The sequence below is a fragment of the Phalacrocorax aristotelis genome, chromosome 2 (genome assembly GCF_949628215.1).
Source record: "Phalacrocorax aristotelis chromosome 2, bGulAri2.1, whole genome shotgun sequence".
Lineage (NCBI taxonomy): Eukaryota > Metazoa > Chordata > Aves > Suliformes > Phalacrocoracidae > Phalacrocorax > Phalacrocorax aristotelis.
The window spans coordinates 112906931-112934578 of NC_134277.1; the positions used below are offsets into that span (position 1 = coordinate 112906931).

The 27648-nt window shown below is 37.7% G+C and overlaps 1 protein-coding gene across 2 annotated transcripts in view; it reads left to right on the forward strand.

Annotated features, from left to right (window-relative positions):
• LAMA1 (laminin subunit alpha 1) overlaps nt 1-27648 on the forward strand; it is a 109971-nt gene that overhangs the window by 50064 nt on the left and 32259 nt on the right. For both annotated transcript variants that reach the window (XM_075084713.1, XM_075084714.1), the window contains exons 14-36: nt 315-526; nt 1828-1939; nt 2839-2949; nt 3733-3860; nt 4478-4564; nt 4813-5024; nt 5560-5666; nt 6663-6843; nt 8140-8276; nt 10983-11219; nt 13068-13211; nt 13586-13765; nt 14373-14558; nt 15412-15539; nt 16556-16676; nt 16814-16951; nt 18648-18769; nt 19648-19734; nt 19993-20186; nt 21175-21317; nt 24093-24191; nt 25175-25286; nt 25453-25615. In XM_075084713.1, coding sequence (XP_074940814.1) covers nt 315-526; nt 1828-1939; nt 2839-2949; nt 3733-3860; nt 4478-4564; nt 4813-5024; nt 5560-5666; nt 6663-6843; nt 8140-8276; nt 10983-11219; nt 13068-13211; nt 13586-13765; nt 14373-14558; nt 15412-15539; nt 16556-16676; nt 16814-16951; nt 18648-18769; nt 19648-19734; nt 19993-20186; nt 21175-21317; nt 24093-24191; nt 25175-25286; nt 25453-25615 — 3341 coding nt within the window. The remainder of the gene's footprint in view (nt 1-314; nt 527-1827; nt 1940-2838; nt 2950-3732; nt 3861-4477; nt 4565-4812; nt 5025-5559; nt 5667-6662; nt 6844-8139; nt 8277-10982; nt 11220-13067; nt 13212-13585; nt 13766-14372; nt 14559-15411; nt 15540-16555; nt 16677-16813; nt 16952-18647; nt 18770-19647; nt 19735-19992; nt 20187-21174; nt 21318-24092; nt 24192-25174; nt 25287-25452; nt 25616-27648) is intronic.

Here is a 27648-nt window from a genome sequence, read left to right on the forward strand (position 1 = left end):
CTTCACAATAGAACAAAGGAGAAAAGAGGTTCTGTTTTGTAGAGGAGTTTGATTTTTTTAAATTTCATTTGATTATTTTTCCAAAAGACAATCCAGTATTTCTGAAGTCTCTGAACTTGAAGAGAATGGGATTGTAGTCTTCCTGAAGCCATGGAAAATGCAGACCTTTTACTTATATTTTTTGCTAGTGCAAGAAATCTAGTTTGATTGCCGGTTTTCTGTGTTATCTGGATGCATACCTGACACTAAATGTAATTGCTTAATAAAATTTGCATGCAGATATGGAAAATGTTTTCTCTGTCTTTCAATTTCAGGGTAATGGGCAGATTTTGAGTACAAGAGCAGCAGGCTTGTCATTACAGCCATATGAGGAGTACTCTAATGCAGTGAGATTTGTATCGGAGAATTTCATAGACTTCAATACAAAAAAGGCTATAGACCGAGAAAGGTTGATGACTGTTCTGGTAAACATGACCCATCTTCTGATCAGGGCCAACTACAACGTTGCCAAAAAAGCCACGTACAGGTGAGGGGAAGTTAATCTATATTTTTCTACTATTTTTGTGCATATGAAACACTATTCATAGCGGCATTTTTCCTAAAGTTATACACTAATAATTTCTAGAAAAAAACCCATATTTTATTGAATTTTCTCAAGACTGTTCTTGTCCCCAGACACATTCATGTGGAATGTGTGGAAAAGGCCGTTTAGTTTTTTTAAAGATATCTGATAGCAGAAACATTGATTTTTGCTTTAAAGGAATACTACATAAAAGCCTTATTACAATAGCTGCTTTGTTAGAGGGAAATACCTCTGAAACTCTCAACAGTATGCTTATTTTGGTTTGTGCAAGTTAATCCATCACTGACTATTGAAAATCTGTCATTAAAGATGTTGGCTGTAATTTCTTTCAATGCCTGTATGTAGTTGTTACTGACGCTTATCTCTAAGGGAGTACTTAGTAGGAAAATTGGTCTGGAATGAATTAACTGGTCATTCCATAGTCTCAAGTCAGCATTAGCAGTATCTGCATCAGACCTTACAGATCTGTTTTACCTATTCTCCAAGATATACAAGAATGAAGTCTTATTGCTCTCAAGGGAATCAATTCCAGTGCTTCATAATTTATGTACTTAATTGCCTTAGCCTCACCAAGAGCGTTTCTTCCTCATTCCCTAATTTGGTAGCATTTCATGTCAATAACATTGGATTTGGTACCAGATTAGCTTTGTGCCCCTTTTGTGCCTGTGAGGAGCAGTGATATTTATGTCCATTTAGAGATAGTGTGTTCATCTTTCTGGAATGTTTGTAAAGATTTAAATAAATCATTTTACCTGTGCCTGACAAGTTTGTCTCTGCTGCAAAATGCCATTGTTTGTAGTAAGAGATTTTGCTTTGTTCTGTCATGTGCAGCAGCAATGAACTGGTGCTGTTTCTTGCTACTTACCCACCTGCAATATGTGTCTATTTTAGACATGGTGCAGTAAAGCTGTCTTGTTTCACGACAGCAGTAGAAGGCTGCCCCACCAATATACCTCTTAACACCATGACAGAGGGGGAAGGGTTTGTTTAAGCCTCTCCATAGGAGAAGAGACAATGGTAGTAATATAATGATAACAGGAGGAGGGCACATCTGCTCCCAGAATTGCAAATGTGGTGGTAACACTATGATCATAGTCTTTTTACAGCAGGGATTTGTGCCTGTTCTTCAGCTGTCACTGCCAGGGAGCAGCACTCAGCGGTGTTACTCCTCTAGAAGTAAACTATCCTGTTCAAACTCAAGTTTGGGGGGACAAATGATGTGATGTTTTCATGCTTGATCCTAGGCTGGACTCTGTGACCCTGGATACTGCAAGTGCAAATGTTATAGATCTTTCTTCAGCACCAGATGTGGAATTCTGTGAATGTCCTCAAGGTTACACAGGAATATCCTGTGAGGTAACGTCTTGCAGTGTTTTATGTATGCAAAATTATCTTTTTTTCTGAAGGGATCTAGGTTTTAAAGGCAGGCTGCAGTTGATAATACTGCCATAAAAGTATATGTTGTGTGGTGAAATGCTGCCTACTATACTGTACGCAATGCTGTAGATATTTTCTTCCAAATACACTAAATGGGGTTTTAAACTTATTTCTTGAATTTTATTTGGTGGCACTAAAAGATGGTGATACACTTTAGGACACTAGTGTTGCAGAGGGAGCAGGTGTAAAAGCTCTGTGGAGCTGTTTTGAGCTTACCTTGCTCATTAAGAGCTCTTTTCCTGGATCTGAATTGTGTACAGTTTATTTCTGTTTTATGCCATTAGGTTTATGGAGGCAATAAGGAATCTTAGCAGGGAGGAATGCTAGCCTTTGGAAGATCCCACGAGGGTCAAAAGTGTCACGCACGGTGGTGTCTTATATATCTGTGAAGAGAAGATTAGGCAGGCAGAGCACCATCTGCAGAATAGCAGGAATTATTTTGACAAATAATTTCAGTATGAAGCCTTGTGCCATAGCGTCATTAATGATTCTGCAGAGGAGGTAGAACATCTGTTTTTTATTGTCCCATAATAAAGAACTTCACATATTCAACTGCACAAAACTTATGTGTCTCCAGGGGACAAAGGGCTAAATCAAAGTTTCATGAAGTTAATTCTTATCCCCTTTATCCAGTGCAAGTAAAAAACAACCACCAGAAAAGAGCTGCAATGACATCAATAGAGTTGAAAGAGCATTCAGTTGCCACAATGTGAATGAGTCAGATGGTGGGTGGTCGGAAGTAGGCTCTCTGAAAATGTTTTGATGTGTACTTTTAACACACATAACGCTACTGCTTTTTTCCCCTCGTTTCTTTTCAGTCCTGTCTCCCTGGGTACTACCGTGTGGATGGAATACTCTTTGGAGGTATTTGTCAACCCTGCAAATGCAATGGGCATGCAACTGAGTGTGATATTCATGGTGTTTGCTTTGTAAGTCATCCTTCAAAGTGTTTGTGTTTTAAGCATCTATTTAGGAATTAGGAGAGCATTTTGGCTGTGGGAGACAAGTTTACAGTGTACATAGGTTTCAAGCTACGGGTACCAAGTGTTTATTTGTCTTGCTATTCATTGTTTACTTCAGAGCGTGTTCGTGGGCTCCATTAAAGTGTTCTCCAATAAAGGGCTTGTTTCGGTTTATCATGTCAGTTGGGGAATAATCAGAACTAAAATACAAATGTCACCATACACTGGCTGATAAAAATCTTAACTTTGCTTGCTGAAGGTAACAATAAAACTTTTCCTGAAAGGAGCAGAATTAAGCAGTGTTTTGGGTGAATATCTGTTTTCAGATATATGTGCATCTTCCATGACTGACATCAGTGGAAATTACACATTACCTACTGAAGAGAGAATTTAGCTCTTAGATTTCTTCTGGAATTTAAAGGCCACAGAAATAAAATGGCTAAACACCAGTAAGAAATATATAAGAAGTTTGTTACTGCAAATGTGTGCAATGTGCAAAATATGTTTAAGTTTGTGTATAAGTAATGTGGCTGGTTTCATGGCGTAAGGTGTATTCTAAAATGCAGGAAAGAAACGATTAGGATTTTTGTTGCAACTCAGAAAAACTCCCACTTATTTTCAAAGTTCTACTGTGTTTTTCATGGCTGTCTGCTTGACTGTTATACTGCATGCAGACTCCTGCAGCGTTCCCTCAGGGGCTAAAAAAACATCAAGAGTAAATATGAAAATATTTTTTTCCATGTCTCACAGGCTTGTCAACACAACACAACAGGACCTTTCTGTGATCAGTGCTTGCCTGGCTTCTATGGAAGTCCATCCCAAGGAACTTCTGAGGACTGCCAGCCCTGTGCATGCCCTCTGAGTTCTGCTGCAAACAAGTAAGCTGTTAATGTCAGATTTTCTTTTGCATCTTCAGTGAAATCAGAAAGTGAGATAAAGAAAAAAATGTCATGAAACTTGAAGGAGAGAGACAGGACGTTTTTTTCTCCCCCTTTGCTGGAGCATATCTCATAGAAACATTGTTTTTCCAGGTAGACAAATGTATAGACTAAGCTAAGACAAGCTGGTGAACTGGTACAATTTGTACATGAAGGTTGAAAGTAATACTTAGACCTAGCCTTGAACTTGGCAGCAAAATTACCGTTATCCTTCGTGTTGTTCCAGAAAACAACTGAAGGACAGAAGTGTTGCATGTGAGAAAGAGGAGCTCAGTACAGAAGTTGGACAGATTTTCTAGAAAGTGGGCCAGGTTTTCAGGAAGTTTTGAAGTCTTCCTTTCCGTTAAAAGGAAAAAAAAAACTCAAGGAGAGTTTTTGAAATTATAACTTTATTTTGACATTTTGTAATGTTTAAAGCATTGATATTAATCTAGAAAAAATTTGCAATTTCAAAGTTATATAGATAGGTGCATGGACTTGAAGGGTGGATGTTGAATGTTTGTAGAAGTCCTGTGATTCTGTGTATTGATACTGACTGCCATAAATATTATTGATAGTTTCAGTCCTACTTGCCAGCTGAGTGAGGAAGGTGGAATTGTCTGTGACAAATGTCTTCCAGGCTATACTGGCTCTAAGTGTGAAAGGTATGTATACTAGCTTTGGGTAAAGTATACATATCATTGCCATCACTAACTGTTCATCATCCTACCTGCCTTGAATTGTTCATACACATGTACAGAACATTCCTAACAAAACTTTCCTTCCCATTTTGTCTTTGCCTGTAATACAGAGACACTTAGATAAAATTTTTGATAGGAAATACTCCCTTGGGTGGAGAGAGTGTTTGACATGACCGCATTGCAGTGGATAAAGTTTCTAATCTCTGGTGTAGGTGTGCTAATGGGTACTATGGAAATCCACTCACGCCTGGACAATCGTGTGCTCCTTGTGAATGCAATGGCAATGTAAACCCTCAAGAAGATGGCCACTGTGATACCTTCACAGGACAATGCCTGAAATGTCTGGGGAACACAGCAGGTCACCACTGTGAAAAGTGTGCTGATGGGTATTATGGGGATGCAGTGATTGAGAAAAGCTGTCGTGGTAAGCTATTACTATCACTCTCAAAATTTAAAGAACACAAAAATGTGGTCTACATGTAGCAGAATGGATAGGGAGATATGCACCTTTGCTGAAAGAGCTAACCTTCAAGTTGTGAGTTAGCAAGTACAGGTTGAAAACTATGGGGCTGGGTTAGCCTGAGGAGGGAATGTATTATGCTAGGATCTGACACTTCATATTCCTGAAACTTATTGGCTTGCTTCTTAACACTGTCCCTCCAGTGGCCTGCTGTAGACATTTGCTACTTCTGGATGTTACATATAGGGCTGGAAGAAACAAACTTCTTAAATGGATCTGTTCACAGAGGGGTTTTTTTATCTTTTAGCCCAAATATGTAGTACAGGTATTACTGTAGTATATTAACCTATAATACATATAATGTAGTATATTAACATCTGTGGTGAAATCAGGTGAAACAGGCATTATGGACCAAATCTGGAATTCTGTATAAGAATGAATGCATATAGACAGACTAATAACTGTTTTTTGATTTGGTTTCTTTTTGTCTAAACATAAGCTTGTGCGTGCCATGTGAATGGTTCCCTTTCGAGTACTTGTCATCATGAGACAGGCTTCTGTCCCTGCAAATCAAATGCGATTGGAGAAAGATGTGATAAGTGCTTGGTAAGCAAATATTTACCTGTGCCTAATATCTACATTTTCTTGTATCTTGGCCTTCCTGTTTATCTATAGATATTGACTGGAGCAGATAGAGAGAACAGCAGCAAATGCATTCAGGGGAGAGGGGACCCGTTACTAGAGTGGAGACCAAAGGTTTGTCTGCACAGGCTTTTGTGGTTGCACATTGCTCTGCCTGTGCTCTTTGCAGATGTGAAGCTATATAGTTGACTCAGCACCTTTCTGAATAGGGCTGTTCAGGCTAGTGCTGCGCTCACTGACAGCATGCTGTCATGTTGGCTTACAGGAAAAACAAACTGAACGCTCCTAACAGACCTGAAGGGATCTTAGTGCTGTGCTTCTGCAACATGAAGTCTGAGTGGGAATATCTGAAGAGTGTGGCTGGTGATAATAAATACGTCAGGACTGAATGCCAAAATGGGATTCAGCTAAAAGACAGGCCTGTTTTAAGAACAAGTAGATATTCAGTGGTGATACAAAACAGCAGTTTCCAGCCTTTGCTAAGTGTAGAACTGCCTCAGAGACCAGAGCAGGGTATCTGTCCAGTTACTGCCCTTGTGCCAGCCCAGCTGAATGCCTTTCAATCCACATGTACCATAGGTCACTGACCTCCTCTGTCCTGATCTTTCATTCACGTTCATAGAAACCTCTGCCTGATCAGCGCAGCCCACCCTAACTTTACAGAAATCTTTACATTAAAATAACTTCAGATTTTAAAACATAAAGTCTCACTGATTAGATTAGAGGACCACAAGAGCATTTTAGTGACCACTTTTTCACCCAAATGCATACTTGCATATAGCTGGGAACAGTGAAGAGAGAAGGCCGGGGAGTCCTCCCACAGCAGTCATCCAGTGCTGACCAATATTCATGCAGGTCAGACAGCAGGGAAAGTCAGCACGAGAAAATAAGAGTGCACATAGTATTGACTTCAAAAGTTGATGAAATATAGCTCAAACATATTTACTTCCTGTCCAACAGAATGGTTATTATGGCCTGCTTACTGGGCTTGGCTGCATTCCCTGCAACTGCAGTCAATTTGGCTCAGTCTCCGAGGACTGCAATCATCAGGGGCAGTGTCACTGTGTGCCAGGAGTGGCTGGAGAAAAGTGTGATCGTTGTGCTCATGGCTTTCATGCGTTCCGGGATGGTGGCTGCACACGTAAGCTCTAATCCGTGATCCTTTCAGGGTGACTGGAATTTCTTTCAGAAATATATTTTATGTTAAACTCCTGCAAAGGTCATTTGTTTTGGTGACTATATAGAAAAATCTGTACAATAGCCACCTAATACTTTGATTAAGCTAGGGAACAAAACATTTCTTTGATTACATATTGTGTGGTTCCTTCTAAAATGTGGTGACTATGAAATAACTACTTATAAAGGTTGCATGAGAGAAATATTACATCCTCAATAGCACCTTTGTATCTTTTTACAAAAGCCTTCAGTTCTTCAGTGAGAAGAGAAACTTTTTTTCTGCAATCACAGAAGTTAAGAGCTACTACTCTTAACAGATTTTTACCTTGTTTTTTTAATTTGATTCTTAAAAATATATTTTATACTTGGACGTCATTGACTTTATTTTCAAGTCATCACCTGGGTGTGTACAATTTTTAGTCATGATATTGAGGAAAATGTTAATCCAAATGAAGAACATGCCATCAAAAAAACTATTATGTTAATAAAACGTCCTTTTCAACACAGTATAGCTAAGGAATGCCTACCTTTTCTCCAACCTGACAGAAACATTTTTTTCATGCCTCAAATAGCATAATAATATGAAATCTGCAGTAAGATTATATGATAGGATTATGTTTTAGAACATATATATACTGTGTCTTTACTAAGAATCAAAGATCCCTTAGGTACCTTTAATCATTTCAGTCTTGAAAATTTTGTAAATATTATCTAAACAACTAATAAAACCACTTTTCTGAACTTCTCCTTTTTAGTGAGAATAGAATTGCATTTCTTAAATAGACAAGTGCTTCCTGCAACAGTTAGTTATTATAAAAATAGTTATCCATCCATATTATTCACTAAGCAATTCTTGAAAAGTACTAATTCCTGAGATTAATCCTTTCACCTGCTTGAGAACATTATCCTATCTCCTGGTGAGTTTTGTATCCTCTATAATAGATTTTTTTTCCTACAAATTTACTCTTCTCCACTATAATTTTGTTTGGCTTTGTCAATTCCCCTGTGGGAATGCAGCACAGCTTTTTAAACCACCAAACAGTCTATGTCAAGAAGCACTAATGGGCTTTCAATAAAAAGGTGAAATGTCAGTGTGGTCATAATTTGTTTCTCAGTGATTAAGGATGGCAAGGAGTTCCTAGTGGAATAGATAAACTGTACTGCATACTTAAGACAAGTAAGACTATCAGTGGTCTTAGAGTTTCTTCTCTGTAGCTAAAGCAAGGATCAAGTTAATCATTCAGTCTTGTTTCTCTTGCAGCCTGTGACTGTGCTCATACTCAGAACAACTGTAATACTGATTCTGGCCAATGCATTTGTCCCCCTCACACTCGGGGACCAAAATGTGAACTCTGTGAAGAAAATCACTGGGGACTCTCTCCTGAACTTGGCTGCAAGGTATGGTAGGCTGGCCGAAAAGCCATGGCTGTTAAAAGCATTTCACCAGTTAATCTCAGAATTGGACTCCTGTTTTGAGAACCGCAGTCTTCATTCTCTGTCTCAAAGTGTTAGTGCAACATGCTCATATTAAAAAAAAAAAAAATTAAAAAAACCCCAAAACCAAAAACAAATGGTAAAAAAAACCCCAAACAAACGCAGACTGTAAAGTGTTTATTGAGGAACCTTCTAAGAAAGCTGTCTTTGAAAATAGTGATTTGAGTGCCTATTCTGAGTAGTGCATGTTTCATATTAAGATTCTGAAGTGTGTATTTTAATTTTTAATTGCATAAAAGTGATGATAAAACAGATATTTAGCAACAACTGGCAGTAGGAAACATAGTCTGTGCTAATCACAGAGTGAATCACAGAAGTTATCATAGAGTGATGCTATTATTGTTTTAAGAACAATGAAATCTAGCTTATCTTGAAAGTCACTGCATGCTTTTTTTCCCCAAATATTTAAAATTAAAATGGTTTAAGGTAGTTAATGTTTCGTGAATGGAAAAATGGTAACTCCCGTTATCTCAGCTTAATATTTATGATTAAGCAGTAAAATGCCAACTCAGTGCAGACCCAAGGAGTAGCAACGATTTATGCAATTAGGTTCATACAGTAAATTCCTGAGAGGTATGGCATTGGGCCAATCTTTATATCATAAATTTAAGATTTTAAAAAGCCTCAGAATTACAGGAGCGTAATGGATAATTTCAACATAATCAACTTGACAAAGGTCTGTCATTATAGGCAGTAAGTACTTGGCAAATACAAGCACCAGCCAAATTGTTTTCTTTCTTCTCCCTTTAATTTTTTAGAGTAAGGATGATGAAATAGTCCTATAATGTCTCTTCAAAGTTTACCATCTTCGTGATTTATAGCAATTTACTAGGCAGCCAGTCTTCAAACCACTGCTTTGTCATTCTTGCCTAATGTTCTGCAAATACAATGTGCTGGTCCCTGTGCATTTCCCTTGGAGTGTTCACTGTGTAGGGTGTTGCGACAGCACTTGCCAACAATCAAGTTTAATTAAATATGTAACTTCTCACTTTTGCTAAGTTGTTTAGCGTTCCTTTTGATTACAGCATCACAGTAATTAACATGAATTACTGTAAGGTATTTTAGTTACCTTCTTGATGCAACAAACAATACTGTGATCTGCAGGCAACAGTCCCATCAGAGGCTTCCCTGTGCTGAATAGTCAGCTGTGGCAGGTTGAGATCCCATGCAATGTCTACTGGCAAACCCTGGAAAGGCACTTGAATGCTCTCGACATGGATGAAATGTGGGAGATGCAATCAGAAACCCAGATGGTCTGTTTTTGCGACACAGTCTGAATTAGTGGGACACTTCATCTGGCTCCGTTTCTTACAGTTTTCTTGGTATTCAGCATCCATTTCTGGGTGCAATAATGGAGCACAGCTGTAGTCATGTTTTGCTTACAACCCTTTCAAGTGTGCTGCAGCACAGTTAATTGTAACTGAGAGCCCTTATTTATCTTTATCGCATACAGGTAGAGATTAAAATACCTGTAAATTATTTCTGTTATTATGATTCTTAAAATAGGGTTTGACGTTTGGAGCTGTAGACCTTTAACGGTATCTGGGAGCCAAAGCTGTCAACTTGTTTGGTCATAAAATGTATTAGACTAGGTAGTGTAGTAACACTACGCTAGTTTGCTAGTGCATAGGTCTAGTTGGTGCTAGAGTAAAGACTGCGTAATACAAATGGTGAGCAGCAAACTTGTGAAGAATGCTAAAGGATCCTAGTGATACTAATAGATTTTGTGGATCTCTCTGTAGAGTGCTTTACAAGGTAAGGCTTTTCATCTCGAAGACAGATGATAAGGAAAGAAGACTCAGGAAAAATGCTCACAGTCAGGTGATGACAGATGGAATGTACATTTTGCCTGCACTGTTAGAAATAACCACAGAGCAAAATTGGACTTGTTACGTAACCACAGATATGAAATTAAGACTGAAGATTAGATCCAGTCTGCTTCAAAAAAGAATGACAAATTAAGTACATACACTTTCCATATTTGTAATAACAGGTTCATATTACTGATTGCATAATGAAGGGTGAGCTCTGCCAGGAAAGAGTATTCTTTGGTGCTGAGCTGCACTACGGGCTGAGCTTCCCACCTTGGGATGCAATGAGATTCTTGGTTCCTCATTAAGTAGTAAATGAAGCTTGAGCAAGATGTCGACCCTATTAATGCTTCTTGAAACCCTAAAACAATATCAGTATTAAGATTTTTCTTTCCATCATATTTATAAAATTTTTGTACTTATAGATGTATTTCATCCAACATTATGTAATATTATTTTAATTTTCTTGCTGCGCTCAATACATAGTATTTTAAATATAGTCTTCCCCCCCCCCCGGAAGAAGTTGCTTCAGCTCTTATGATTTCCAACCCAGATTTGGGAATCAACAAAGCTTCTTACTTTTTGCCAAGCACTGTGTACTGGAAATGCAATTTTTTGTTCAAATAAAAACCAAACCATCCCATTTCTGTGTGGAAGTTCTTCCCTTTTATTATTGTATAGTAATTGTTGACAAACATTGAGTTCTAAGGGCCACTCTAAATTTACTGTGCTGTTTCTGTTGTAACAAAGTTGCTTTTAAAGACCTGCTCTTTATGAACACTTCTTCTTTTCCTCAAAGGCTTGCAACTGTAGCAACACTGGTTCAGCCAATCTCCAGTGTGATGTATTGACAGGTCAATGCCAGTGCAAAGTTGAATTTGGAGGACAAGACTGTTCCAGGTGTGCCTTAGGCTACAGGGACTACCCAGACTGTGTTGCCTGTGACTGTGATTTGAGAGGAACCAAAGCGGAGATGTGTGATGACACTGAAGGACTTTGTGGTTGTGAAGAAGAAACTGGTGTCTGTACCTGCAAGGTACTGAAGTATTCAGAACTTTTTGGGGCAGCACTGGGATTTTCTGGACATATATTACATAAGTAATTATGTAATCATTGTTATATTATATAATATATAATAGACATATTTTTTACATAAATAATTACATTTGGGGTTGTCCTGTGGAGGGGCAGGAGTTGGACTCAATGATCCTTGTGGGCCCCTTCCAACTCAGGACATTCTGTGATTCTATAAAAAGTCATGGAAGCTGTAGGGCTGAAAGAACTTCAAAAGGGAATCTGCATCCCTTCTTTGAGACATTTCCAAGTACACCTGAATCACGCTTAAAGGATTTTCTGTGCTGGTGCTAAAGGTCTTAGTAGTCAGTGGGGTTAAAAGCGGTGAAATTATGTTCCCCACTTTGGACAGATACAACCCAGCTGTAGGCAGAAGAGATAGCAATGTTACCAACATGGCGTTGTTATTTCTGTTCTCAGAAATTCCTGTGAAAATACTAGACAGTTTGTCTTTCCTACCTCCTTTTGTTTTGCTTTACGTAGCCAGGTAATTTTGTTTCCAGTTTGTGGTCATAAAACTATTTTGCACAGCACTGTAGTTCTCCTAGACAGAATTCATGGAATTTGATGTGGATGTGTGTTAAGAAGTCAGGATCAAGACTCATTGTATGCCTAATTGCAAAGAATCATTTCTAGCTGACTAATGATGAATCCTTGCTAAACTTACAAAACAGCCACTGTACATCTGATAGAATGATAGTTTTTTTTCTTTATGTAAAAGCATAATTTCCCTACATGCTGTTTAGGCAATGAATTATTTAGTTCTCTGGGTAGAGGCAGATAGGAAGCACAGCTTCTTCCCTACAGCTTCTTCCATCCCAGATGTGAAAGCGTTTTAAAAACTAATTAAATGTTAGAAAACTCTAGCGAAAAAGCTATTATATTCTTATCCACATTATACAAATAGAAAAAAATAAATACAGAGAAGTTTTTTCTGCTCATACACACGTGGTTTTATTAGGTTTGGGACCAGCAGATTGATTCAGATGATACAACCCGCTCTTTTGAAAATCCAAATGATAATGATGAGATTCTCCATTTTGTATTATTGGCTTTCTTAACTTTTTAAAAATATGGTTATGTTGCAAGTTCAGATTTGTTTGCTATGCTATAACCAAAGGAAGTACCTAAGAATAACTCACGTATATTGCTAATAGTGAAGTCTGAATTGACATTCTTGTATAAAAAAGAGATTTAGTAGTATAAATTTTTCTGAAAAGGTGGGAATCTGTTCTTGGAAGATGGAGTGACAGAAAAGAACTTAATTCAAGGCAACAAATATATGCCTTCATAGGTCTCTCTCCAATCTTCTAGTTAAAGGTGCCAGTGGGCACTGACTGTAGTTCTGGGTGTATCTTCAAACTGGACTTACCATTTGGGAACTGAGTGCAAAAACACATGCCTGGGAGTAGGTCCCCTGATTCCTATTCATACTGTGAAGTTTCTTTGGCTTTGAGAGCCCATTGTCCAGATGGGAGGGGGTGTGGGAAATGATTTTTCTGTCTTGAATTGAAAGGTATAGCTGCCAATTTTTGCTAGAAATTAAATACATGAGTATTTGTACGTTCAGTATATCAGTATTTCAATGTTCCGTGTTTTGTATTTTTTTAAAAAAAACCCAGCATTGGAAAATAATGAAAAAAATAATGTACTGCATAGTAAAACAGAATGGATACAATAATTGACCTCTGTTATGCAGTTTACATAGCAACTAGTTTTTTCTTCCGAAGAGAACCATCTTTCATTCAGGCAGCAAAGTAACATGATTATGCTGTTATGGTTTATTTATTTATTTATTTATTTCCTCCAGGAAAATGTATTTGGTCTACAATGCAGTGAGTGTAAACCTGGAACTTTTGCTCTGTCTGCTAACAATGCACTAGGTTGTACTCCATGCTTCTGTTTTGGGATGTCCACATTTTGTTTGGAACTAGAAGATCATGTGAGAATTCCTGTAAGTAAAGTGACATGAATATACAGACACAGTTTGGTGTTATCTTCGTGTTAGGTACCACACTGGTGTGCCTAAGGTTGCATACATTTCATGAATCAGGCTGAATGCAATTGGCTAGCTTACAGAGGCAGTGGCATATGGCAGAACAAAAAAGAAAGCGAATGGTAAGTCGTCATAGTCTTACTTCTGAAACCTTGTGTTTTACTCTTTGCTTTTTAAAAAAGTATCAAATACATTTCCCAATTTTTTGGTTTGGGCATTTATTACTCTAAGATGGGCTACTGACTGTCTCAAAGCAGCTAGAACAGTTAACAGTATGTTACACTGAGACAGAATATTTTTGTTGACTCAATCTTTTGCTTTTTGTATTGCAGATAACCCTAACTCCAGATCAGTCCATTCTGCATGTAGTAGCTCAAAGTAACTTGACTGGAACAGTGGAAGGAGTATTTTCACAATTTCCTGATATTTTACTGGATGCTGCCATAGTCAGAAAATACTTAAATACAGAAACATTTTACTGGAGGTTGCCAGAGCAGTTTCAGGGAGACCAGGTACAATCATTAAATAATTAGAATGCTTTGTAGATAATTTATTATTGTCTAATAGTCACTCCTTTATTGTATAATAGTCACTTTATAACATTTTTCTTTGTTAGTTCTATTCTCGTAGGTCATAATATTATAAATATTCGGTGACTGAACTTATTTATAGCAAGCATAAACAATGTTTATACTACCCTTTCCTAATGAGATTTTTCCTGACCCTGCAAATTAGTAACACCCGTATTTAATTACTGTGTTACTCTTCAGAGATCATATAGAGGGGGAAAGAGTGATGTATTCAATTTTACTTTAGAAACCTGAAAAAGTTTTCAACCTTGATGCTAGATTCAGTATATAGATCACGGAATTAAATGAAAATTGAATGCATACCTTGAAAGGGCCTTGAAAGGGCCTGAAATAAGAAACTAAGACTGCTTTTTAGAAATATGCATTTAACCTTGGTGCAAAAACTGCTGAGTTTAAGTCAATTTCCATGTTTTATTGCCAATTCCTCAAAGAACTGACAGTTTTCAAGTCTTCCGATGTTGTTAAAATATTTTCAGCTAGTAGCTCTAGCCTTGGAATAAATAAAGGTAATAACTTTTTATCCAAACAGCTCATGGCCTATGGAGGGAAGCTGAGATATACTGTTGCTTTTTATGCTTTGGATGGCTTTGGAACCTCAAATTTTGAGCCACAGATTCTAATGAAAGGAGGTCACACCAGCAAGTTGGTCATCTATGTAGATATTCCTTCTCCAGAAAACGGAGTAAGAACTGACAAGGAAGTAGAAATGAAGGAGGTAAGCCAAAACACTGGTGTAGAAATATTTCCTTTTTTCTATGAGTTTTTAAAGAAATCTATATATTTAATAAAATATTTTGAAAAACGCATACCTGATTTAAAATACGCTAGGTAGAGTGCTTTCCCTATTTTAGGGAAAAAATGTCTGGGAATATCGTGCTATAGCAGTGGATAACACTTTGACATTGCTTCCTTTTTTTGGAATTGCTGAATGTGTTGCTGTGGCAAGCTTTTCAAACACAGACTCGGATTTCAGTGATAAATGACAGGCAGCTAGGTATTGTCACTCTCAGGCAGCCTCATAATTTTGTAGCCTGTATGTTACACTAACAGCCTGGAGGCATCACGGGACATGAATCTTAGCCTAGCAGGAGCCGTAAGTTGCAGTAGTGCCCACTGGACAATTGCAGAGGAGATAATTATGACCTCCTTTGGTCTCTTGGACTCTCTGCTGACTGGGGCTGAGTCTAATCTCTCTTCTTGACAGGAGGCAGGACACAGTTCCAGCAGCTATTTGTAACTGCACATAAAATCAGTGCTGTGAAGTTCTGGCCTTTTGGCTGTCTGGGTTCTCCAGATCTAGCCAGGAAAAGCTGTGCCATGTTGGCCCAGACTGCTTTCCTGTAGAGACTGGTCATGGAAATTGAGTGCAGTAAAGGAGAGAAGAAATGATATAAAACAATTTCTTGTTCTAACACAGAGCAAGATCTTGGATTTTTTGGGACCTAGTGTTTATTAGACATAGTCACTGTGACTGCATTTCTGAAAGAACACACAAGGCGGAACAGAGCATTACCTTGAAGTGGGCTTGAACACTCAAGTTTTTAATAATATGTGTTATATTTCCCTAGGATTCTTGGAAGTATTTTAACTCTGTGTCTGATGAGCATGTCTTACGTTCTGACTTCTTGTCTGTGCTAAGCAATGTTGAATACATCCTTATCAAGGCAGCTTATGGCCAAGGGTTACAGCAAAGCAGGTAAAGCAATCTCTGATTGTGTTTACTTATTATATTGCATTTAGTGTAATTTAATATAGAAATAGTCTCAACTGAGCTATACAGTAAAGATTTAACTCAAATTAGAGAAATTTCCAATTTCCTATTTATGACTTCTGTTATTCCTCTGATAAGAAAAGATTTATGACCTTTAATGGCAGCAGAATCCCTCTTTAAGTCTTTCTGTGAAACACTAAATACCTCAGCTGCTTACTTTGATAGAAAACCGATAAAGAAGCACAGAGCCTTACAGGCTGATGCAGCGTTCCCCAGGATGGGTGATACAGTTAGATGTCTAAATTATTTCTTTCCATCTTATTTTCATGGGTATTGAAGTTTTTAACTTTTTTTCAGTTGAAACACATGATCCCCTGAGTTTTTGGGTTTGTACCAATCTAGGTCTCTCCTGTAGCTTTATGCACTCTGGGCAGTGGTAGTAAATATTCCCACCTCAGAATGGTAGCATTTTACTGCCATTTTGAACAGAACTAGGTTACTAATGAGAGGAAGGAGATGGGATATGGTCGTTGCATCTGTCAGTTCAGAAACTAACAAGGGAAGCAGAGATGAATCCAATGGAAACCAAGTATCTGTACGTCTTCACAGCTGTGAAGAATTGTGGTTCCACCCCCAGATTTTGGATTATTTTTGATTCACATGCTCTCAACTATCTTTTTGTTATCTCTGTCCAAAAATCTGTAGGACAAAGCAGATATGGATCTGTCCAGTGTTTCTGAGGCAGAAATACATACACCTGCATGGTGGGTTTGTCAAGTTTTGCAGACCAATGGAAATCAACCTATATGACTTTGAAGTACTTATGATTTGGGTTTTTTTGTAGGTGAAATCCCATAGATTTCATTGAGATATTTGCATGGGGAAAAGGAGATCATGGGAGATTATGTGTGGTAATCCTGACCTTGAAGAATGTTTGGATCTCAGTTTTTGTGCTAGGACTTCTCTAGATGTTCACTCTCTCCTCTGCATATATCTTGCAGAATTGCAAATATCTCAATGGAAATTGCACTGAAGTTTGAAGAAATGCATCTGGGCAGAGCTAGAGCTCATCTTGTAGAGCAATGTAGATGTCCTGCTGGTTATGCTGGATTATCCTGTCAGGTACAGAATCCTTGAATCCTTTTTGTGTGTCTAATAGTGAGATAATAAAAAAAGCGCGCTTCTTAAACAGCTTTTAAAATTGTTTGTAACTGTTGATAGCAGTGATTTCTTTTTTTATTGTAATCCCTTACAAATAGAGCTGTGCTCCAGGATACTACAGGGGAAAGCATACAGAACTCGGTGTAAAGGAGCCTTACACTCTAATAGCACCTTGTGTACCGTGTCAGTGCAACAACCACAGTGAAACCTGTGATCCTGAAACCGGACAGTGCTTGGTATTGTACAATTTATACATATTTCTGTTGTTTTCACCTGAGCATACAATGGCAGTAACCTATGGAAGGATTTTCTGGGAGAAGTATTTGGCTGTCCTATTTGGTTAAAGTATAATTTCCCCCCAACTCTGATAAACGGAAAATCTGAGTAGTATTTCCCTTAAGGTCCGTTCAGTAAAACCATCAAGCTTTCTGGGCACTAACATCTTCAAAATCATTAATTATTTTAGTTTTACTTTAAAAAAACCTTGTACATCAGTTCAGTTTATCTGTTTTTCTGCGAGGCTCCTTGGGCTTCTGTCCTTGGTCTGGACAAGGTCTGCTTAGTCACATGAAAAACAAATAAAGGAAGCAGTAAGCCATACCACACCACAGCCTAGGTCAAGTCAAATTCTTTGTCTCTCAGGAACAAAATCCTCTGGGCAGCTTTAAGTGAGGCTTTTTTAACTCCCAGAGACCAAAGTAGTAAAGGCTATGCCTCAGCTAAGTATATTTGCTCACTTCTCTCATTTTATCCCAAAGGTTGCAAAGAGGGGCCACATCTGACTAACACATTGCCTCTCTCTTGTGGGCTGAAAGCCCCATGGACAGCATATTCTCAGCTAACCAAATAAGGCACATTAAGTCTGTTCTCTGGTATGGTTCAATATTCTTTCCTAAAGTTTTTTTTAGTTACTTTGTTTTTTCCAATGGTAAGTTGGTTAGTTCAAATGGAACTTCTGCTGAATTAATTCTTGATGTCAGTTTTTAAAGTGAGTTTCCTCAGTCCTTCAGGCTTTTGTAAACCATTTCTTTTGCTTTCAGGTTTGTCCTAAACTATGTATCTCATGAGTAAGAACTACGGTTCTCATTTCTACAAGGCCAAAGCACACAGGTCTTTTACACTAGTGAATACTAGTCATTCTTCCTCTCCACTTCTCGTTGAAGGGGTGGCAAGTCACCTATGTGTTGAGATTACTACTTAGACATTTCCGACTGAATAGTGCAGATGAAAGAGATGGTTTTCACCTCTGACTTCTGCTCCCATAAAATAGGAGGCCACATTGCTACTGTGTACTGTCTTCAACTAACCTCTAAAATATACACACCTGCAAGAATATGAAGCAAAAAAAGAAGAGGGGAAAAGAAACAAAAAAGGAGAAACAATTTTATTCTCTTATGGGACTAGTCAGTTAAATTATGTTTTGTAATACCAATTTAGTGTTTTAATAGCACTGGTCATTGATCAGTACTGTTGACATATTAAATGTAGTATCTGTGAATCCTAACTGTGGATGGTCCTTGGTTTATAGCGTTCAAATGCATTTGCTGGAACATTGAAATTTATATTTTTCATCCAGGTATTCTGTTTAATTTTTCCATCTGTTACTTCCATTTTTTGGAGGACCTTTTGCTTTGTACTGTGATTTCCTGGCCTAATTTGGATTAATGGAAGCAGAAATATATAAACCTTAATGGAAATTTAGAAGAGAAATTAGGTCAGCCTGCCTGAGGGGGCATTCACATAAGAGAAAATATGCTGACATTTTGCTTAGTTTTGCATAAAAGGTTCCTCTGCTCAGAGAATGCTGACCAATGGGTCATTTATACATTTAGAGATGATTGTTGAAAACTGTATACATTTACTGATTGGGGGAAAGTTCCTCTTGTTGTTTGTTGTTGTTTTAAACTGTCTGAATTCCTTTTTATGTATCAGAACTGCAGAGATAACACAGTTGGCGATTACTGCAGTGCTTGTGCCCCAGGCTACTATGGGAAAGTAATTGGATCTGTCAATGACTGCTCTCTCTGTGCCTGTCCCAGAGCCAACCCTGTTAGGTAACCAGAGTTTATTAAATCCATGTACATTGTAGCATTCTGGATTTTTTGTGCTGTATATCCCACCTCCTACTCCCCCTGCTCCTGTCTCGTGGAAACAGGAGTTAGTTATCATTGCATGTTCTTAATTTTTAGACATTTGAAAGCTACCTATTATAGTAAATGAAGCTTACATTCTGAGTTGTTCAGAGCTGGTGATAGCTTTGTGAGGTCTTAAAAAGATTAACTCATAGAAAAGTATTTTTTTTCTCATAGAATGCCACATAAAATGTTTTATAGATAATGGGATAAGTTGCTCTGACATGTTTTAGTTTCGTATGTGGGTCTTTTTCTTCATTTGAAAAACAATGCTTTTGTATTTACAAAGGTTCAGCCTATCTCCAGTCAATGCAGGAACTCTTCATGAGATCAATCCTAGGGGAGGAGCAAGTGCTCTTTTGTTTGAAATTTATACATCTGTTTGTTTGGCAGAGGAACAGTTAACTTCATATTTTGAAAATCAAAATGCTGTGCAGGCTGTTTTTTCTCCAGAAGCTTGAAAAGCATATTTGTGTTTTGCTTTTGGATAATTGAATCAATGTAAGAGTCTAGCAATTCTGATGTTCTCATGCAAGTCTCGGTTAGGTACACCCATTTTTCATTGTCTTATCTTATAAAACGAAGGGCATAAGGTCCTTTATACAGTAATGGAGTCACACTGGGAAAGCAAACTTTTTAAGAAACAAACCATTTAATGTACAAGTTCTAGAGCACTGCATCAGATTGAGCAGAGGATGCTGTTTCTTATAGTATATTTAACCTGGGGCTTGAAGGTATTCTCTGCCTTTGTATGGTCCTCCATTTTTGTGCTAGCAGGTATTTGTTTATTGTTCCTCCAGTTTTAGTCCCACTTGTGTCCTGAAAGGTGTTCAGGATTACCACTGTGATGCTTGTCTCCCGGGGTATGAAGGACAGTACTGTGAAAGGTGAGTTACCCATGGTGTCCCCATTTATCCCCAACTCCCAAGAACAGTTTGATTAATATGAGCCATATTTGTACTCGGAATAGATTATTCAGTGGTCATAGATATATAAATGAGTGCTAAAGGACTTAGAGTGATTTGTTAGTTACTGTTGAGAAGCCATTACTTAAAAACATATTAGCAATTCTTGGAGGTAAATAGAACATCTAATTTCATGATGAATATCCCCTGATGTTCAGTGTCCCGTTCCTCCCTGTGTAGGTGCTCCCTTGGCTATTATGGTGACCCTCAGCTTCCTGGTGGCAGCTGCCATCCATGTCAGTGCAATCCAGGTGGCTCTGTTCATGTCAATTGTGATCGTGTAACTGGCCAGTGCCTCTGTAAGCAAGGTGTGACAGGACAGCTCTGTGAGGAATGTGAACCAAGACATCTACTTGTGGAAGATGAGTGTGTTTGTACGTGGTTTTTGAATTTTTTACTTTTGCAATGGGCTTTGATCTATTCCAGTGATATTTATGTGTATGTGGCTATTCCTTGAAAGTTTTTGTGATGTCAGGCCCTATTATTTCTATGAACAGAAAGAAATCTTAACAACTCAATATCTTTGTAAAACAGAGGGGGTTGGGCTAGGTAATCTCCAGAGGTCCCTTCCAACCTCAGCCATTCTGTGAACACAGAGGAAACTACAGTAGAGATCATAACCAGACAAGCAGTTAATCTGTAAAATGGCTTATTTAGTGGTACAGACAAGTTTAAGGAAAGAATTTTAATACTTTTTTGCTGTCTGTAGCATACCTTTGAAAATGTTGTATTCCTATGTCATTGCCCCTTTGGTTGTGAAGTTGCTGTAATATTTTTTGAGTTATCCCAGGTATGCAGGCATTCTCCACCAACAATGAGTCATATTCCACTGATAATTAGACATGTAATTTCCTATAAGAGGGTTCAGAGCAGAAAGACACAGCAAGTAATCTGCTTTTACAATGAATTGGGATTTAGGATTCAGACTTTGTTTTGTATAAGTAAAAAAAAAACCCCAAACCAAAAACCTAGGGAATATATGGAATTACACCACTGTATGCTGGAATCTCCTGTGTTCCTAACCTGATTGTTGAGTTGTCAGTGGCATCACTTTGGATTTATAGCAATATAACTAAATTGGCTTAATAAGCTTATAATACAGCAAGCAGCAAAATAGCCAGCGGAATCAATAAGGCTTGAAAGTGTGCTAACCTAAGGAGACTATGTTTAGAATAGGTCCGCTTTTGGGGCAGGAAGGGGGGGGGCAATACTAAAAATCTGTACTCTCAAAATTATTATACTTACTTTCTCTTAACTCAAAAAGTGAAAGCCCATACTGTATAAATCAAAATAAATTTTCAGGATTCGATGGCTTCTTTTTAATCCTAATATTGCTTCCTCCTCCTAAAATTATTTATTTAGCTTGTGATGACAACTGCACAGGAGTTTTGTTAAACAGTTTGGATAGTCTCAACAAGGCCATACTTTCAGTGAACCTCACTGGTATTGCCCGTGTGCCCTCCGGGATTCTGTCAGACTTGGAGAATGCAACAAAACATCTGAAGGTAAAATGAATGCACAAATAGTAGAAATACTTAGTCACACCTTTAAAGCAAAATTTGCAGCCACTCACATGTGCCAGTCATTTAACAGAAGCCCTCTTGAAGTGCATGGCTTGAATGTGTGTATGAGTAAGTGACACCAGATTAAGACCATTACATTTGGTATAGAAATATATCTTAAGTTATTTAGCTGCCTGCATTAGTTTCTTTTGATTTGTTGTACTAGCACTTAAATAAATGGCTGAATATATTTTTCAATCAGTACTGCGATTATTGAATGTTCTATCTATATGTACTTCACCTGGCTTATGTGCATCCCTAAGATGGGCCCAGACCCACTGAAAGCAAGGGGAATAATTGTCAGCAGTGAAATAGAAACATCAATCCAGGTCTTTTCCCTTTTTGGTCCCTTTGCTAAAGAGCTGCCAAGGCATAGATCTCCAGGCTGTTCCCCTAGAGTCGTCCCCTGGAGTGCTTCTCCGTTAGCCAGGGTGCCTGGGATGCAGCGGTTTGCTTTTGTTTTAGCCATGTGGCAGTCCAAGTGCCTTACTCTGTCCTCCATCTCAGGACACAAAAGCCAGGTAGAATGTTTCAGTGTAGGACACTTCCAGGTTGCTTGTGGCAAACTTTCCTTTCTGCTGCTCTCCCCCTTAAACAAAGCATGAAATACCACATTTTGTGGTTCTGGAAGGTCATTTATTGTTGCTGAGGATTAAGTTCATGTGGTCTCTGCACAAAGCCAGAGATAAACAGAATCCTCCCTACTTCATGACTGCTAAAATATGCACATTTATTGGCAAGAGTCTGCTTAGCAATAAGTCAAGCAAGACAAGGTCTAAGACAGAAGCAAAGCTATCTCTTTGTATTCCACCATATCACAACAAATCAAAATAATGTGAGCCCTCTTGTGCTGCTGAATTTGGCAAATTAAGAGTTTGAATTAAAATTTCTTCTACTTGAGATGTAAGGCAGACAATTCCAATCAATGTGCTTCAAAATGTTAATAATTACAATATCTGAAGGCAAACTTGATTAAACTACATGTTCATGCTTCAGCAGAGATACTCTTAGTTTTAGTTGCTAAACTTTTAGTTATAAAGCTTCAGTTATGCTTCCCTTCCTTTATGTCGTAAGGCATAAATGTACTGAGTTATTGTAATACTTAAGGATACAATTGACTTGCTTTCTGTAATTGTTTTGTGTTTGTATAGGAGCATCATCTTCTGGGACTATAAACATTATTTAATATGTAGCTTTTATTTAGCACTTTAATTATAAAGCAAAGTCAAGTCTTACGTAAAAACAAAAGCAGTTTAAATTTCTCCTTCGGTACATACATTTTTAAATATTAAAATCTAATCAAAGCCAGCTGTCACTCTGTTGGAAATGGAATGTTAAAAGTGATATAAAACCTCTTGTGACTATGATGTCATGTGGTTATGATGTCATTGCTGTTTATTTAATGCCACATGTTCTTTAAACAACTTAATCTTGAGGGTAAGTTGGTAGTCGTCTAATTTTTCTCTGTTTGAAAGCAGGTATTTCCCTCTTTCTGGCTAATGAAAGGTTATCCTCCCTTTGCCTTGTACCGAAGTAACTGTAGCTGCAAGCCAAAAAATCCCCAAGTTTATTTATGTGAATTACAGATCTTCCCTGAAGGGTTGTCCCCTGTGCTGTTTTGTGTCTTTGCCTCATGCTGGTCACTCAGGAAGCCGAGTATTTCCTCTTTCGTATGCATTAGGTTTGGGTCTGCCAATAATGAGAAAGCTATCAAATCAGATCGTCTGCTCCTCATTGCTTCTGTATCTCCAGTCCATCTGAGGACTTCGGGCGTTTCGCTTTACCCAGGAAGCTCAAGAGCTTCAGCTTCTGTTTCTCTTTGACTTGTTCTTTCCTCATGCTGAGGAAGAGGCTTTGAAATTTCCATTTGACACAAGACTGTTGAATAATCCTGTGTTACTTCTTTAAAAGGTCAGGCAAAATGATACTTATTATGGTATTTACAATGGTTGGCCCGGAAATATCTGAAATCTAAAAATAACTTTTCCCAGACTTGCTCTTTTTGTAAGAGATGCCTTAAATTTCTTTGCATCTTTAGAGAGGTGGTATTCTGTTGCAGGCCTTGACTGTAACAAATATGAAACACTTGGGTACAATGGCCTATTTATTGCCATATAGAGTAGTTTTGAGGTGACCTTGAAGCCAAATACATGCTGTTATTCTCTCTTACTGGTGAGAGGATCAGCAGGGCTGCTTGTGTTACCTTATTGTATCTGGAGGACCAATATCCTGAACTCCTGAGTGCCACGCACTGAGTTTTGACATGGAAACGTAGAGCTCTTACAGGGCCATCCTCACAGATGTACCCTAGATGCAGTAGCTTTGACAAGACAGCTGCCAAAAGAGTAGCAGCTGTGGGACTAGATGGAAGCATTTAATTTGATAGGCCTCTGGACTTCTCAAAGTAGCTTATCTGGGCAGCTCAGACTGTGGTGAAATTGAGAAACAGGAAAGCAGAAATTATGCTTCCTTCTTATTACTCGATTGAAAGTATGGCATGGCTGGATCCTTGTTTCCTTATTTAAAGAAATTACATGCTGTGTTGCATGAACTGTATGTACATAATTAATTATGTCATCTTATGTGCTTTGCAAATCAGTCATTTAAAATGTATAAATAATCTGAATAGTGTGCATAGTTATTTTCTTCCCAGAACTTTTCTGGACACATAATAAAGTCCGTAAATTACAGTGTGCTGTTTCTTCTTTTTTCTTATAGAGGTCTATAGTACCTAGAGAAGATCCAGTTTACTCATTAGCTACAGCAAAAGAAAGTATTGTGAGTTTATCAGGAGGAATTGATCAGCTGCATGAAGAGGTAGGTGCTGGCTTCTTGATTCTTAGCCTTTCTGGAGAAATCCTTTGTGATTTCATAGGATGGTACATAAATGCCAGAGAGCCGTTTAGAAATTATTTTAAATCTATAGAGTTCAATGAAAGAATTCAGTCCATTCTGTAGTCTTTCTGAGGAGGGGAATTAATTAGTCTGTGGAATTCTTCTGCAAACTATGGTGTTTTATGATACTGTACCAGAGATATACATGGTTTCTGTTAAACTTCAGAAGCTTTTTGTACTGTGATCATTTAAGACCCTAAAACTGGAGAAAGGGAGATACTTTATTCTCACTGGTTTAAACGTGTGGGTCTTGTTCAAAATTATGTCATAGCTGAATATTCACCAAAAAGCCTTCGATACCTATAGTACTGTGTTTAAAATGATCTCAGCAGAAATAAATCTGTTGCAAATCCACATTAGAAGTAGCCAACATTTGTATTCTTGATTCAGTTTTAACACAAGAAAAATTGTAGCACTGGAAAATTGACAATAGTACTTCAGCCATTAGATCTCATTTGCTGACCATAGGTACTATAATTTTCTGAGCATGCATACATAATCTAACTAGGTGATTGCACTAAATGTGGTGGTATTGCTAATAGTGATGTATCCAGAAGAGTGATTTTCTTAAGATACGTTAGTTGTAGCTAAAAAAAATCTGTAATGTTTACTTTGTTAAAGAAATGGCTTTGGTAGTTGTGATCTTATTGATTACAAAAATAATTGGTAACACAATTCTTCAGTGATATCAGAGGCTGGAACTATAAATATAATTAAGGCATCTGCAAGCACGGAAGCATCAGAGATTTATGAACCAGCTTGGGTTTACCTTATTAAAAGACATTGTTTCCTCTCACAAAGTATTCTCAGTATTGGGGAAAAAAGTGTAAAAAACATAGGCAAATGTCATTAATTAATCAGTGTTTTAGGAGAACTGTCAAAGATGATCTCTGATTTTATTCTAGTCATCTAGATTTTTGAAAAAAGCTTGGCAGCTTGACACAATGACTCAGGAAACCAGGAATAAAAGTCAAGAACTGACTGGATTTATTGACACAGTACATACAACCATCAAAGGTATCCTGCATTTATGGTATTTCCACTTCTTTACAGAATTTAGAAGGGCATTTCCTTCACAACTCTTAAAGAACTATTTACATAAGAAGTGCTGTAGTTTGCACAGTGAGTTCACATATACTCTGTTTTTTAATTGCATGCCGAAATTGTTTATTCTTCTACTTAGTACTTGCTGAAGTCGCTATGTCACTAAATGAAACACTGGGTCTGGATCTCCCGCTGTCAAATGCTACATCTCAGAGCCTGCAGGATGATATTTCTGCCCTTTTGGATGCATTGCGCCAGAAAGATTTTGTTCAACAGCACCATAATGCTACCAATGTCCTGAAGTAAGCCTGTTCTATTGAAAACTTTATTTCATATATTTCTATACTCTGCAATACCGCCTTTTTTTGAGAGTTATCTGGAGAAACACTGTGCCATAATAGATAACTAGCCCGGGTGGAGATATATGAACTCTGAATTTGAAGTTACATGTTTTGAAGATATTTGGGCATCCCACATGATACTAGTATAGGCAAAGCCTGTTCGTTTGGATGTGATACAAAATTCCCTTGCAATAAGTGAAAAGACTCACTGTTTTCAGTTTGTTTCAGATCTGGCCCTAATACACATCTCCTTGTTGCTTTTGGCTAGGAGGTGTCATAGAACTGTCTCAGTCAACTGCAAGCCCAGGATATGTCAGATCTGCTAGAAGGACAAGACGATTTATTGTCACTGGAATCTGTATCACATAGATTTGCAAATGAAACCAAGGCATTTGTTTCAGCATTCTGAGCCACTGCTTAGGATTGTATTCCGTTGTCTTGATTTGTCCCCAGTTAAAGGCTATTTTCAAAAGGGGTTCGTGTTCATTGTTAGTGCTTATTGCCAGACTTGGCAGTATAAAACATTTACTGTTCCAACAGTCAGGAAAATTTTTGTTCCAGCTTCAGAAATACTAAGTATTGCCCTAGCCAACCAAAAGCTCTAAGAATGTTAACGCTGGCTTCAAGGGACACAGATTTAGACCAAAGTGGCATATTTCTGAAAATTTGACTTTTCTTCATTACGTGCTTTGGATTAGGCAGGGTAGAATGTATTGGCAGCACATCTGATTTTGTCCAGCAGACTCCTGTGCTTGTTCTTGTGCTGAATATTAAATTGTATAGAAGCTAAATGGACATGAAAATGGACTAGAAAACGTACCATTTATTCTTATATTTATTAGGAACTTAAAAACCTTTTTTTTACTGTTACAAAAATGTCTCAAAATGTCCTGTTGCATAGTAACAGAATGTTCTGGTTTCAACATCAGCTTTTCAGCTGTTCTACAAGGCATTTGTAAATTAACTTTTTCAATTATAGGCTCTGTTGAAATTTCTGAAAGTTCTCTGATAAGTGTCCTTTGGCAGATTGAAGAAGAAAGTTAATAAGATGTGTAAGATTGTTTGCTCTGCAGAATTTATCATGCAATGCAGCTGTAAACTCAAAACCAATTTAAACAAACAGCTTGCCAGTCCATTTTTCAGGGAGCAGAAGTTACCACATGGCCCAGTGGACTGAGCTTGTGATGCAACTGTTAAGCAACATTTGTAACTGAGGCCTCTGCACATTTGCCATGTAAGGCGAAGTTCCCAAACAATTTGGAATATACTAGAAGCCATTACTCTTGTAAAATATTTTAATTCTTGTAACTTTTTTAAAGCTGTGGCTTCTGAGTCTAAGGACTCTGAATTATTAGCTTTAGGAGATACATGCAAATGCACATCTGCTATTCATTGAAAAAGTTGGAATGTGTTTTGCTGTGTATAAGTGTGAAAAAAACCTAGGTTTCTTTTGCTTTGGCTAAAGATGTATAAGATTTGAAATCACATTAAAACGGACAAACGTTTATGTAAAAGTATCATTGCAGGAGTTGCAGTGTGCAGCATACGTGCTGAAGTGAAGAGAAACAAAGGAATAGACTTTCAGGATCATTTTCAGTTTGATTCCTTCAATACTCAAAAGTGTTCAAATGGAGGTGCAAATATTCCCAAATGGAACAGCTCGTGTGATTAACAGCTGACAAATTTGGGGGGATTTGATATTTGCTAGATAATGTCTGTTACTGATTAAAAAAGAAAAGTGCTAATTTCAGTGTTCATTTTAATGAGGCTATTTATTTTTATTTTGATGTTTAAACTTTTCAGGACTCTTGGGTATCTGTCGTTCAGTTCTGATTACTTGTTTCTTTCCAGTGTCAATCCTCATAACTGATGTTTTGATCCTACATTCAAAATATGAATCACTACAATTAAGATACAGAGCAGTCCCAGAGGAATGTTTCACAGAGACTTTTATGTGGGGGATGGCCCAAACTAAGTCCAAGCAAATGTGATTT